The sequence below is a fragment of the Apteryx mantelli genome, chromosome 4, assembly GCF_036417845.1.
Source record: "Apteryx mantelli isolate bAptMan1 chromosome 4, bAptMan1.hap1, whole genome shotgun sequence".
NCBI classification, from domain to species: domain Eukaryota; kingdom Metazoa; phylum Chordata; class Aves; order Apterygiformes; family Apterygidae; genus Apteryx; species Apteryx mantelli.
This window is the reverse complement of record NC_089981.1, coordinates 50,739,641-50,755,440: the sequence shown is the minus strand read 5'-3', so window position 1 is coordinate 50,755,440 and position 15,800 is coordinate 50,739,641. Positions and strand designations below refer to the sequence as shown.

At 39.7% G+C, this 15,800-nt stretch overlaps 1 protein-coding gene across 1 annotated transcript; it reads right to left on the bottom strand.

The window, feature by feature from the left end:
* MED6 (mediator complex subunit 6) lies at positions 1-12,271 on the bottom strand. The gene is made up of 8 exons (XM_013959524.2): positions 12,225-12,271; positions 7,762-7,921; positions 6,676-6,767; positions 4,030-4,112; positions 3,328-3,436; positions 2,738-2,853; positions 1,926-1,953; positions 1-1,307 (listed from the first exon to the last, which is right to left on the bottom strand). The coding sequence occupies exons 1-8, from the start codon at positions 12,244-12,246 to the stop codon at positions 1,177-1,179; spliced, it is 741 nt and encodes a 246-aa protein (XP_013814978.1). The 5' UTR covers positions 12,247-12,271; the 3' UTR covers positions 1-1,176.
* Positions 12,272-15,800: the final 3,529 nt, after the last annotated feature.

Genomic DNA, 15,800 nt, shown 5'->3' with positions numbered 1-15,800 from the left:
TATATTTTAGTCTTCTTTCTTATTTATATTTGCCTGCTATTTAGAATCCTTTTTTCTCACTCTAAAATTTACTAGAGGATATTACAAAGTAAGCAACAAAGTAAGCAACAGTTTGGGGGCCAGGGGTGGGGAGAAGAAAACCGTTTCAAGGATGGCTCCACTACTTCTACATAAAAAAACAAAACAAGCCAATAGTCGCTTCTTAGCAATTGATGATATCTAAATTCTCTGCAAGCCAAAGAGTGCCTTGCATAAACATCACTGACAGCTGTATACTTTGCATATTTGCTATGATGCTTCTCTTCCCCTTCCTGCCTCCTCAGGGCTAAAAGGCAGACAACTAATCAAGGTGATTAGATGAAGCAAGAAGGTGCTAGAAGCACAGAGGAAACAGTATGTAATTGAGACATCCGAGTTACAGTGAAAGAAAAATGTAGACATTGTGAGTGTATAACAGCAAGATATTTTAGCCTTTTTTATGTCATCATATATCTCTTTGACAATCACTAGATTTTTATTATAAGAGAACAGCTTGGCTGTCATTTATCTTTAAGTAAAAAGAGAACATTTAGAACCTTGGGGCAGTTTGACATCTAATTACATGGATTTGAGCCTCCAGTTACCAAATCTTCAATCTGTATCCCAAACACACTAAAGGCACAGCAATTTATATCAGACAGCCTAAATCCTTTAGTTGAACTTGCCTTCCTCAAAATAGCATATGACATATTCTGATATCCAAGTAAAAGACTGCTGCCAGCACATATGGCATATTCACTAGCAAAGTACGTAAGTATTTAAGAAAGGCAACCTAGCACCCAGGATATGATTCACCAAGAAAAAGTTTTTTTTAAATAAAAGTTTTTCTTTTACATAAGAAACCAAGACACAAGGGATTATAAGGATTTCAGGAGGCTGCAAAAATATACCTCAATGTAAAAACTATTCTCAGAAGCCAACTTGCAAAACAGAATGAAAACCGAAAACACTTTCTTTGAAGCAGCTCATCTTGCCATTGACATTTCTACAATAGATTTCTACAGAAAAAGCTGTTACAGGGACTTCAATCCCTGAATTTTCACAGTCTTGGTGAATAGCTTAAATATTAAGGAAAGGGAGCAAGAATCTCCTGTAGACCTTCAGGTACTGACTAATCCAGATGTGTAACAATTTCCTTCACTGGAGTCTCATTCGTTTTTCAGGAGGTCCTTTAGTGCCAGCACTCTGCTGAGCATTCTTTACAGTCTCTTTCTCCTCTGGCTTGATAGCTTCAGGGGCTGGTTCTGGCTCCTTCTTGATTTGATCCACTTAAGAAGTAAGAGTAAAACAAAGAAGTTATACCTCCAATTTTGAGTTCTAAAATACTGGCCAGGCTATTTAGAAAGTCTTGTTGATTTCAGAGGGGTAACATTAATTACTACCTCTAAGAACAACTAAGGACTAAAGTCATACCTAAACTCATACTCTAACCATATACAGTTAGTTAAAGAGTGGAATGCACTGAAAAGGTAGTTTAGTCTTTTCCTGTTTCAAGGTTGCTTAGAAGCAACTTAAAGCTTTCACATGCTTTCCCGAGCTTGTAGCACCAGGCAAAGTCACTAGGATGCAGGACTGACCTAATCATTGCCTCTTGCACCCTTTCCCCCTCCTGCTTTCAAAGAGCATTCCTTGCACTTGGACCTTCAGGCAATACAGTTTTTACAGATGGAAAGGGCAAGACATCTCCTGGGTAGGGAATTAAAGTATACATTTTTCAACTTCATGTTGGTCACCACACTGACCTCTGCTCCTATCTAGCACCTTGCACAACTAGGAAGTACCAGATCTACCACCTCAGTAGCAGCAGAAAGGAGCTCATGGGGAACTGAAAAACACAGCAATATATAGCTTATTTTTAAAATCTTTTGATAATAAGAGAGTTTTACCTGGGATGGGCTTTTCTCCAGGCTTTTGCTGTGGGAAACAAGCAAACAAAAAAAACAACCATCAGAAGAACCAAAGTCATAATTCTTAACTCTCCCTTGTATTCACTTCAGTATACATAGCAGGCAATGTGCTATTGTACACAGGAGTTGAGGTAGAAGGGAGGGCTGTTGGTTGATCACTAAATACATTAAAGAAAATCCAGATAACTTTTTTTTAAAAAAAAAACACGCAGTTTTCCTCTGAGAACTGAAAGGAACTACTGGAAAAAGTGCTCAGTTAGCCAGTCTTTCCTAATCTCTGAAGAATAAAGGGTTTTGTGAGCTGCTGCAAATGTTTTCTTTTGCTCCCCAGCAGAGGACCTGGTAGAACAGAAAGCTGCTAGAGACGACGCAGAGGTAGTCACAACCACCTCACAGAATGCTGAGGATGTCCAAGCTAATTAATAAGCCTCCACAACAATGCGGTACCTAGAACACAATAGCTGTGTTGGTTTCATTCAGCTCACAAAGCAGGAAACCGGCAGCAGCAGCAAAATCCAGTAGCTGACAAGTATAGATGATCTAAACTTAGATGAGGAATTTATATAGTAAAATTTGCCATCACTGTTTTGCCAAGGTCTTAACTCTCACAATTAGAGGGGAATTCCACCTTCTACTCAAAGCCTTCCACCTTCAAAAATCCATTATCTAACCAGTGTCACCGTTCTAGAAAGCACAGAAAATTCCCATGCACTGTCAGTTTCAGTTGTTCAAGTATTTTTGACTGTCTTAAGTTCCAAGTTACATAATTCTGTGGCTTATAAGTGTCATACCTGAACAAATCTAGGTGGAAACTTTTGTCTCAGGTCTAGAAGCAAAGCATCTACCCGTTGCCTTTGGAAAATAGAACTTGGTTCTTCTTTCTTCTTGGCTTTTGGTTTAGCCTTCTCTGCAAGTGACAGAAAAACGTGACAGAAACCTGTATAAGAAGTTCTGTTCTCTTACTAGCTCTTTGTTGTGTGACAAGTTGGCATTAGTTTCCCCTCTAAACTTAATCTCCATTTCCCCCTTGACATCAGTTCTTTCTTTGTAGAAGATAAAGAACAATTTTACCTCCTGATACACTGATCTGGCTTCTAAAAACGTCCTTGGAGTCCCCAAGGGGTTGAAGTGTCCCACACTTTGACATTGGACTCACCATTTTTTTTTACCTCCCACCCACACCTCAACATTCATCCCCACCAGCCCACAAGAGTGAGTTTCCTTCCAACCTCATGGGAAGCACTAACTTACCCTTCAAACAGAACAGGCACTAGCAGTGAACCTTCTCTCTACCATTATAGCACATTGCCATCAAGCTTTTCCTTTATATGCACGTTACCCTCCCTCTCAAAAGCACAAAGGGGGGGCCTGGGAATCGTACCTCGTTCTTCTTGATCTTTGAAATGCCACCAATAGCCTTTGGATGGGTGATAGCGACAGTAGGACATAGCTTCTTCAAAAGCAGACTGAATTCCATGCACTGCAGTGAGCTTTCAGAACAAGCCAACATAAGGAAATATTCAGAATTTAAGGAAAAAGTACAGTATAAATTCTTGTAGGCAGAGATTTAAAAACTTATATTCTATACTCATTTTTGTTCCGGGAAGGGAACTTGAGGTAGCTAGTTTTGGACCAAGAATGTAACCTTTTTAACAGGATCTCATGAGATCAAGTGCTTTTCTAAACTGAGAAAAATTTAGAAGAAACAGCACTTCACTAGGACACAAGAAGAAACTAAAACAAAAAATCTGAGTATCCAATTTAAAGAGAAATACCGGGTTAACCTATTATTCCAAAGCAAGCTTCATTGAATATTGAATATGTCATTGTTATTTCATATGCATTTATGTCATTTAATAATTTTCTTATAATTATTTGAACTTCACATTGTTCTGCCAATTGTCTGATTTCAGCTGTTCAGATCCCTTCATCCTCACACAATCAGTGCCCTACTTTTTGGGCCACACTGCACCACACTCTCCCAAGAGCTTTCACTTCCATATAGGATACCTACCATGTTAACTAGCAGTGTTTGTTTTAAGTTATTACAGACTGATACATACCAAATGTACAAAACACTTACAACTCTGGAGTTAATGACAGACCCCAAGTCAGGTGCCTGATAAATCACACCAGCAATAATATAGTAGTCAGCCAATGGAATAACTGCGGAAGGGGGAAGAAAGCGTACAGGATTAATTTAAGTCTCTGTCCGAAGAGCATACATTTGTTATTTATTTTCAGTAGTAACAGTAAGAATTCCAATATTCATCTCATAGTAAAAGTTTCTCTTCCATGTCTTTCCTTAAGGTACTTTAGTTGCACTCTATCCACGGAGAGATAAAGGGGAAAAAACCTAGGTCTGCTTTAGAGATAGAAAAGCATCAACTTTAATTCCTGTCCTGTTGCAAGCAAATAGCTGAATTTATGAGAGTTGGGATTTTCAGAGCTACACAAGAGGAGCCAAGTGAACTGCACTGGAAGTAGTTCCACCAGTCTCTGCTACCAGTGGAAATCTGTAAGAAGTCAAGATCTCATTCTCCCGGGCTCAGGTTTCTCTGACTTGTGAAGTCCTCTTAACTAGATATCCTAGGCCCAATGGCAGCAAAGTGCACACAGAATAAATCCTGTTTAAATTAACAGGATTGGGGTGTGGGGGGGAACCAAACCACTTCCCAAATCCATTTGCTAAAACAGGTTAGGGACAGCTTCTATTGGTTTATCAAAAATTCTTTGTTAAACCTGCTGTGCAAAGGAACAAGTCTCCATAATACTTTGTCAAGCATTGTTCAGTTTAGGAACTATACTGATGATACCAGCTTCATGTCCCCATGGCTGCCACCCCTGCATACGTTTGCTCCAACTCCTCCATCTGCATTAACACATTCTATCTCAACCCTTTTACCGACAGGACCCAATTTTTCCAGTACTTGGATTTTATAAAACTTGGATGCCTGCCTAAATTAACACAACAAGACAACTGGGTGCATATTAGAACCACTAATAGATATAGACCAGCAGCTTTACCATCTCACAGCATACTTTCCTAGACAGATAGCTCTCCTTTGTCTTTGGACCTACAGATTTTACCCACTTCAAATAGGCAAACTCTTGGCTTAAGATTTGAAAGGGGAGGGGGAAAGTCTCCCCCCCCCCCCAAACACACTGAAATCATAAGACAGACCTACACCAATTCTACCCAAGTACTCAACACCAGCTCTGAGCTTACTAAGTTTTCAAGCTTCCTATCCCCTACTTAATCCGTCTCAAACACAGTAATATTTGTATCAAGATAAAACAAAACATACAGGTAAAATTCGAGCCAGAGAACTAAGTGATACAAGTAAGAGATCTAGCCCAAACTGTAGGACCACAGTGAAAAAGTGTTACTGAACAAGTCCCAGCTAAGTTCCACCAAACATCTGTATTACGGCAAAAGCACAAACATTTTTATTGTGGAAAACAGAACTCTACTCTGGATAAAAAAAAGTTTCAAAAGCAGGAACTAGAGGATGCATGGTATTTCTATACTCACCTTTTAAAAGCTAGATTCAAAACCTTTGCTTAAAAACAAGTGGAAAATCTATTCAAAGAAGCAGTCATATATGCTCTTTTTCCATATGGAACTAAAATACAAAGAGGCCATTATCTGACATGAGCAAATAAGCAGCATTGCTAGGCAAGCCAAAGTCCTATACAAGAGCAAAACGCATACACAGAGTTGAAGTTACTACACAGAAAGTTAAGAAATAACTAGCATTAACCCTGCTTTTCATTCCTGTAAGGTTTATTCTGAAATAACCTAGTGTTTTACACATATGTACAGTAAATACAGAATATAGTCCAATTACAATAGAAATGTGGTAGCTCTTTTTAATTAATCACACATACACAGGTAAATTCAAGGCTAAAAAAGGGACATTGAATCCAGCTGAATGCAAAGGGAAGAAAAAGCAAAGTTATTCCATTCAGAACTCGGAAATGCCATCACTGACACCAGTGATGCTCTTTCTCAGAGTGTCACAGGATTCCCTGATGTCTCTAAAATATTTAGGTCTCAGATGAATAACCAAAACACAAACATTTTGTAGTATTACGTCGTCTTTTCTTGCGAGGATCTCCTTCCTTTATTCAGGAGATCCTACTCAGCAACCTAACCAAACCACAGCTGAAGGTGGAAATAATACAGAATAATTAAAAAAAAAAAAGAGTCAGGTTGCAACCAGAGGCACAAATGTATCTTTCTCTAACCAATGGAAATCATGGCTTTCTAAAAAAGAAAAAAAAAAAATCCACATACAAACCTACCAACCTAGCCTCTTCAGATGATTAGCATGAATTAAAGTAAGCTCGTCAGCCCCAAGCAATCACAAAATTAGCCTTACTTAAATAATTTAAACTGAAAACTCTTGTATAGCCTAACATAGCAATATGACATGGCACGAATGCTATTACCAATTTCCACAGCAAAATATATGGCAGCACTTTTTCATTGCACTCTTCACATTTCACCACAAGAGGGCAATCCCTGCTACTAGCAGCCTAGACATCACTCCACGAGGCAGAGCATCTTCGCCTACCTCCCATGTAAAGCCTCATGTTCGTGTATTTATATCTGAGATAAAGACAGACCAGATGAGAACCATAAATGCTTTAACACAAGTTAGAAACAGATAAAAGAGAATAATTGTCCAGCCTTTCAATATTGACAGAAACCGAGCGACCTTACCTTGTGTTGGAGATTGCCTTTGCTGCTTTCGGATAATGAAGAGAATGGGCTCTTGAGCGTGAAGAAGGATATACTCCACTCCAATCATTTGGCTGGAAGAGGAGCAATCAGAATAAATATCTTCCTCTCAAAGTAAAAGCTCTGGGATGCAAAGAGCTACAAAAGGCTCAACAGTAATGGGTTAAAATTCAGATGCTTTGGAAGCTGTTTTATAACATGCAGTAAATAGACATATACCTATCTGCATATACAAAAGAAGTTAAAACAACCTGACAAAATTTTTAAGCAGGACAGGTTAGCAAAAGAATAGTGAAAAAGATGACATCTGATTGTTATTTAAATACAGAAACAAAGGACCACAGTATATGCATGTGATGTGAAAGCCTCTCTGCAACCACATCCAAGTACAAGGAGTTTTGCCAATGAGCATTTAGCCTAACTTGCACGCTCCCTGTCATATTGTTGAGTCTTTAAACAGTTCTCAACACACTTCAGTTGCGCTCAGTGTAGCAGATGGGGAACTGCAAAGAAAGTTAACCTGCACATGGAGCAATCTCACTAGACAACCATCTGTGATGCTTACTTATAACACTTAATACTTATATTATTCATACTAAAAAGCCAGCTCTTTGGAGAAATACCCATACTAATTATGGCACACAGCCAGCGGGATAGAGAATCACAAACCAGTTGTTTATGAACCCAAAGTATCCCCCAACATAAACCTCATTCATCACAAGAAAAGCATTTAACTACATTATTCATATCAATATTCAATTTCTGTTGAGCTGGGAAGAAGAAAGAAGGAAGACAGCTTTTTGAGTTCAGAGAGCATCTAAAAGGTGATTTACTGGAATCTCAAGATATACCTAGAATACTTCATGGCTATAATTTCCTTGAAATGGCACTAGAGGAAGTAGAAGAGATCCAAATATAAAAAAAGCTGTATTTCCTGGCAAGGGGTGGGGCTAAAAAACAAAGAATAGAAGCAGCTTCCCAGTATGTTTCCATTCAACCATCAAAGACTCTGGGTGGATGGAAAGAGAACACTACTACACTGGAAGCAGTTTCAAATTAAAAACTTACTTCAAATGGTCCAAGGTCATCCGCTGCATTTTGACAACTTCATTGTTACATGTTCGGTCATAGAATGGGTTACTTCGCTCTGAGAAATAGTCCAACACACTCCCATTGTTTAATATTGGAATCCAGGAGCTGTCAACCCAGGAAATTCCCAAGAGATTATCTGGCAAGAGAAACCTCCTTTGAGTACCAAATGGCCTGAAACAGTATGAAAACCTCCAAAAGTAAATAGGCACTAGTTAATTCTTATGGCATGGGAGCAAAGTGGAACACAGTCCCACACAAGCCAGTTCTATTTAAAAATGCACTTCACAGAGGTCAAGTAACAATCAATATCCTTTAACTTACTATAGCTCTGTTGTAGATAGACAACAGTGTAGTCTGTTATCATGCTTTTTTTTCCTTGACTACTAGCTGCTGGTACACCATTATGTCATGAGAACGCCAGCAGGGTGCGTGCAAGTGGGGGGCGGGGGGAAATTAGCTAGCTCTAATAACTGTATAATATTACCATAATACTATGTATGTGCATATGTGTATTATTATATACAGTTTATATTATGAGCCATAGCAATAGCTGAGTAGAAAGACAATCTAAAACATGGTTCATTTTGAAAGCTAGTTCGCTGGTAGAAAAGTTGAACTTAAACTGTCAGTTACAATCAGTTACTGAAAAAAAAAAAAATCTGAGAAATGGTACACCTTACACTAAACCTAAGGCCGGTCATGTTTGTTTCTTACAGTTTCCAAATTGTAAACCGTGGTACTTAAAGTAGGTAAAACACTACAAAGATCTATTAATTAAAGCAAGATTTTTCTTCTGTTAAAGCCAATGAGTAAATTACCAAGTGAAACAAATTAAGGGAGTTGTTAATAACATGGTATCTTAGAAGCATTAACACACATATCTCTGATACAACAGAAACTGATATTGTTATGTTCCAAAGATGATTATGTTTGATGTGGGTGAAATCCATAGTAAACAAGCCCCCAAAAGACATAGACAAAGATGCTATCTTCAGGCAAATGTTTCCCAGCAGCTATGAATAAGAGATTCTGTTCCCAACTCTACAATTAATTTTCTAAATTGTCCATGGCAAAATACTCATTTTACATCTCGGTGAGTATTACAGAAACCTAACCATGTGAGTATTCAAATTTGAAATATACTCTATAACATACAAATTGTTATATGCCAGATAAGTTCCTACACATGTAGGGACATTTGAATTAAAATCCCTAGATTTAATTAGGACACTTCAGCAAAATTGTGTTCCTCATGCACATAAACAGTCAAAGTTAAATGCAGATCAAAGAAACCAGTGTCAACGATTGGTTCTATAGTCAACAACACTGCTAACACCAAAGACATACCAGATAGCTTGAAAAGTATCTTGAAATTCATCTATTTAAATTACAATAGCAAAAAAATAGAACTCCTAATACCCGAGAAAGCAGAAAACAAAGGCATATATTGTTCAGATTTTTTTAAGCACAAGTGAAGCACAAGTTTTTGAAGAATGAACAAGAAAACTGAAATGCTTTCTTACAGGAACCACTCCCTTATGTTCATGCATTATATGCATATCCAGAACTCCCACTTGTCATTCCACTGTGAATATTTTATTTTGTGGCAATTCTGCATGCTCAAGGATGGCAAGATCAGTTGCAAAATGTCAGCTCATACATTATGAGCAGCTTCTTTTATGAACAGCTAGTAAAGTGATACTGGGTGCTCAGTAAACCAGGAATAATGCAGAATAACTATGAATAACTCATTCTGTCTTGTCAATCTCAGAACTGCCAATCTAGCTCTTCCATAAAATGGAAAAAAAATGTCTAGAGGCATTCACGTTATTTCATATAGACTATTCTCTCATATCTATAAAAGAAAATCTCAGTAACACAGGAGCAAAACCCATCAAACACTTAAGCTGTGGTAGCACTGATATTACCCTAAATGCCTTTCAAAACCAAAAGACATGCTGTCCTTCTCAGCAAAGACAAAAACAGCCCAAATTTACATTCTTGCCCTGATAAAGTCCCATTTCATATTTCAAACACAGAAATTTCTTACTGGTATGACTAATAATAAACAAATTTCTCAAGATGACACTCTCAGCTAAGCCCACAGTGCCAAAGAGACACTGATAAATATATCATAAAACTGAATATAAAGCTTAGGTTCTAAGACTCAGTTATCCTTAGCTGTTATTTTGTAAGTGCAAATAATTATAACTCCCTTTAAAACTTGCAAGATTTTTCTCTTAAGATACTCTTGGAAAAAGGGGAAGCAGGGAGAACAAATCCAACCACAAACCTGACACGATGCCTCTTGTTCCTAGGGAGAAAGGAGTACTTCCATTTATTAGTGCCAGAACACCTTGTTCAAAGCATTTATGTGGAATTTGCATCACATATTCACTTTAAGTGCTTGTGACAGTATTATCAACCCACCGTGAATGTCTCATGCAAGACAATTCAAACACAAAGGAGATAAGCCAACAAACCATGGCAAAAAAATAAGAGGAAAGCAATCCACACAACGTGCTGTACCTAGACTTCTAGATTGGGTAGCCCAACACTAAGCTTTGACACTCAAACTCTACTAAGTGTATTGAACTACCTTAGATAAGAAACTTTGAGAGACCCTAAATGAACGAGATTGAGAGAGGAGGTTCTCCCACCAGCTAATAATTGCTTACAGCACTCCTGCCATTAATTGCCAACACTGCAAACAGCTGTTTGAAACAAAGCAGTCAGAAAAAGCAAACAGGACTGTAGGAATCATTAAGTAAAAATATGAAGAAAAATAAAGGCAGACAACTTTTGTGGCATTATCAAAATCCTCAGTATATCAGTATCTGATTTTCTTATAACCTCAAGCAGAAGACGCTATAGAGAAAGATTACAGAATGATCAGATATGAAACAGCTTCCTCTCAAAAAAAAAAAAGAAAATAGACTAGAAAATTCACCTTAGGGAAGTGGGCAGAAGGACAACTGGTAAAGGCTACAACACAGGATCTGTAAAGTCCTGAAGGGTAACCTGAAAGGTTAGCAGGGAATGATTAGCAGAGAATCAGTCAATTCAAGTTTAAATAGAAAGAAATAGAACCTTTACATAAGATAGAAACTTTGGCACTTATTTTCAGAGAGCACTGAGGAAGCAAAACCAAAAATGAATTCATCATCAGCCATTAGTCATAGTGATCCAACTGCAATTTTTGTTACAGGAACTCCCTTAAGTACAGATTTCTGAAAAGCTGAAAGTTCATAGCAAGGAAGGGCTCAATCTATACTTAACCTGTCTCTCATGACCTTTTCCTAAATACCTGCTCTTGGCTATTATCTGAGACTCTGCTAGACAGGCTTTTGGTGTCATTCCATTCAGACATTCTTATGAAAAGTGTAATTTACTTTCTCATGCCCCCCTGTATCCCCTTTTCTCTCTCAGAGTCCCAACTCTTCAGTCATTTAACCTCTACTTTGTGTATGACATCAGTCATCTTTAAGACTTGATTCAAATATAGCCCTGCCTTGAAAACATTCCATTTATACCACTGTATATTCACCCAAATCCTTCTCTCTCCCCCTCTCAATTACTTTAACTTTCTTTTTGGCTTTTCTAACGCTTAGACAGCCTCATAACATCTACTGAGACTACTGTTAAGACTACCTGCCAAACTCACTGCTTTGGTCTCATGCTACCATTCCACTATCTCCAACTTTCCTCCACACTTCACAACTTAAGTTTTCCTTCTTAATTGTTACTGTACCTTACCATGTCATTCTCACACCTCCTTATTCTGCCTGTAAAACCAACCTTAGTTATCCCATAATTAATGCTTGTTTTTCCCAGGAGATCCCTCACACACTCTCCTAGCCTGTTTCATGTCCAGCAAAACTGCTTTTTAGACATTTTTCCTCCCAGCCCCTCCTCATAATGTAGGCACATTAACAAGGTTACTGAACTCCCTCGTTCAGAGTTCTGAAAACACACAGACAAACCTAGGAACTTAATTACCCAAACTAAGTATTGATAAAGCATGTAGTTCTATAGCTTTCACACCTGCACATTGTCTTCTAATAGCTTAGATGCTCTTTGTGGCAGGCAGTGCAGAAACCTCAAACTGGCGAGGACAGTCAACCATTACACCAGACTCCTCCAGCAGCAGAGCCGCTGGCACTAGGCTAGCGAGGCCCACTGCGCTCTGCCCCAGGGCCTGAGCCCCTGCCCGACTCAGCCCACGGAGGAACGCGTGGGCCAAGGGAAGCCGAGGCCGCTCAGCACTCTCCCGCCGCGGCTCCTCCGCGCTCCCCACACCAAACAGTTCCTGCGCGGCGCGGCTAAGCCCGGGGAGCAGGCAGGGCCCAGAGGGCACCGGAGGGGACGGCTGCGGAGGAAGCCCCAAGCACACACCCCACACAAGCACAGCCCCAGACACAGCGAGCGAGCGCGCCTACCTCGGATATCGACCGCCGCCATGGCCCCGCACGCGCACTTCCGCCGGCGGGAGCAGGCCGGGACAGGAAGTGGGGTAGAGTGGCGCCCACCATAGAGATGGGAGCCCAGAGCGGCGCCGAGCGCGGCGGGGAGGTGGAGGAGCGGCGCGCGGCGACGCTTGTCGCCGCTGCTTGAGCCGAGGCGCAGGGCTGCGGCGGAGCTGAGGCCCGTCTCGCGGGGCCTTAGGTCCGCCTCGCTTGCTGTGTACAGCATCAGATCCGGAGCACAGCATATTTAGCCAGACTTTTAAAAGCAACCTCTATTTCCTGAGTAACATTTCACATCCTCTGTCTAGGTTTTAATATAAGGGAGTGGATGGGAATCTTGGCTGTGTAGTAGAAAGGGATTTATTCCGTGTAACAGGCCAAGAGAGAAGTGTTACCCACACCCATGCCCACACCCACGTGCAGAGGAGTGGAGGTAAAGGACGTTAGCAAGACGAGTCCCTAAGTGGAGGGTGGGCTTTGTGCTGTGTCTCTGAAAACCCACCTGAAATGCCTCTGTACTGATGCACAGGGATGAGATAAGGAAGATAACTAATCTGAGCATCCATAATATGGATAACGCTTGACACTTCTAAAATAGCTGGGATCCAATGTACTAGAAGGGCTGTATAAACAATAATTAAACCTCTCTACATTTGTGTGAAGAGGGCAAGAATAGGTAACTCATGGCTCTTATAGGGCACAACACATTTTCGGAGGCCAGTGCAAGCAGGGCCCAAACTGTGGCACGGGAAACCACAGGAGGAGCGAGAGGGAGGAACACCAGCCCTACGCGGGCTTGGTGGGAGCGGAGCGTGAAGTCACTGTGCACTGGAGGGAAACATGCTACATGCCAGCCCTTTCTGCACCTTTGGAAAGATTTAGACAAGTTTTCCTCATTGTGACTCAGTCTGTACTTGCCAGAGTGGACAAGAGATTATATTTAGGTTCCCACTGTGTCCCCTTCGACTCCCTCATTCTAGGAGTCACAGTGGCCTCCTACTTCATGTTTCTTGTAGACAGGTGCAGATAGATTGAATCCCGGTGTAACGCTTCCATCATAATTATGTCCTATCCAAATGAGCTGCACGACACCCCGCAGAGCATGTATTACCCCTTCTACTGAACAGCTCAGAAAAAAGGCAGAGAAAGTGACCTTCCTGCAGTCAGCCCACAAATGGCTGGGAAAATACAAGTGCTGAACTGAACTTTTCTGTGGTATGTTCCCCTGCTTCTAAACCACTAGATGACAATGCTCTTCACCCATGAATAACAGGTGACCAGGACCACAGCATTAATGACAAAAACTAAAGGTATTTTTAAGGCTATTTCTAAACCGTTTGTTCAAAAACAGAAATACAGGTGTTTTACAGTGATTTTCCTCTTGGCTTTGTCCCATGGCAATTGCTGGTAACTTTTAAAGTGAAAGAGATGTGGCCTGCACATTCCAGTTGAGTATCACAGCAATTCTGGTTGAGGCAGCTGGGGTAGCTTAGATTACCATTTCAGGATAATGGTGTTGGTGGCAGTGTTCCTGTCCTGAGTTTTGGTCCTTAGTGTGTGCATAAACTACAGTAAAAGAATATTATTACTGAACAAGAGCAATCAAAAAGTTAGGACAAGGCAGAATTAAGTTTCTTATTTGCTCTTTATTCAGTCCTCTTGTATAGATGCATTATGAGATGGACTTTAAGTGCCTAACCACATGCTCTTTTTTTTTCCCCCCAGGATTCCTGTCTCATTCAATAGGTAGGAGTCAATATATGACTTGCAGATATACTGGAAGTGTTTTCCATAAAGGAGAGCTGTCCGTAGAACATTTGCTATGTGTGTTTCAGAAGTTGAAAGATGTCAAGGTACTAAGTGAAGGTTATAGAAAGTGACAAGATCAAATAGTTAAGGCAAAGAATGCTGCCTTGGAGAACTGGATTCTGTCCTTGTCTGTGATGCAGCTGTACGTGATACTAACATAACTTTTCACAGATGTCCAGTAATTTGAGTTCCTCATTTCTTGGAGATTTACCTGACATCCTGGGATATGATTTATAGATATGTTGAGTACTCACTGCAGATAAAGTTCTTATGCTGTGTTTTTTTTGTGTTTTATAATTCTCTGTACTCTGAAAAGTGAAGTTCTCTGAAATCCGTCTTGGTTTAAGCGCTCAAAATTAGATTTTTGTCATCTCTGTGCCTCAAGGCTGCATATCTAAAATGAGGATGATAACAATCCCTTAACTCAGAGGAGTTTCTGAAAATTAATTAATTAATGTCTGCAAAACACAATGACACTGGGGTGATGAGCGTCATGAGGAAATTAATAATTCCCTCTTCAGTACAGGATTTGCACAGTGAACAAAGAATAAGTTAGTAAGGTTGAACAGTGGAAGAAAACAAAGTATTGAATAGATGAGCATCATCCATCGTGAACACCGAATGCAAAAGGAAGCCATAAAAACATAGCATGCAATACAGTCTTTAATGGCACAACTACATTAAAAATCACAGAACTATCCTCAATTTTTCAATTTTCTCATTTCTGAGTGCTTGACATTACTACTAAGATAATATTCTCTAGACATACTTTTCCACTGTGTAATTCTCACGTGCACAAATACTGCAGATTCCCATTCATTAGCACTAATTGTTAGCAGTTTCTGCCTTTGTCAAATACATCTCTCTTAACCTTACCCACAGCAGAGTGTTTCCAAATAATATCATGGTAGGTGCCATTCTAAAACCAGTATTTAAATATCTGTGTCATGAACAATCCTCCTGGAGAACAGAAATGACATAAGATATAATAGCCACCCTTTGGAGCTTCTCTAACATCCTTTCTCATTCTATTTCCATGCAAACCATTTCTCTTCAGTAGCAAATGTGAACTCAACCTCCATTTTAATTATTTATGTTGTCCATCTTTCCTGCTTATTCTGCACCTCTCCTGAGCAAGTATGTTTTTGGATGAGCGAGGGACTGAAAAGCAAAGACTCCTGTATGGGGAATAATGGTGTTTGATGGCTTACAATAAATCTTCAATTACATGGTGAGACTAGCTGAAGCAGTGGTGGGAAGAGTTGTTCATCTACTAATGTGTTCACCTACTGCAACATAAAAGGGTAGGTTTTTTTCACTCAGCTTTCTCTAAAGGGAGAGTCTTGATAAATATTCATGTTCTGCTTTTTTGGGAAGAGGTTTGAGTTACAGGTAGAGATCTAATAAATGCTATAGGTAAAATGAGGAATTTATGGTGCTTTTAATGTCTAAGAAAGGCACCTTAAACAATATTTAAACATTCTTGTAAGAGGTTCATTTGTGTGTTTTAAACCTGCATAAAATACTCGGATAAAAATTGGCACTTTTTCAAGCAATCAGTGTTTGGATGTCATCTAGTGTCACCCCCCTCTCCCCCCCCACTGCTGGAATTATTTATATATATATATCAGTTATCAGAGCTAATGAGGAATCTAGTCCTACTACACTCCTCTCTCCTAGGCGCTATACATACATATAATAGAAGAGAATGCCCCTAATCTAAAATGCTTTTTCTCTCCA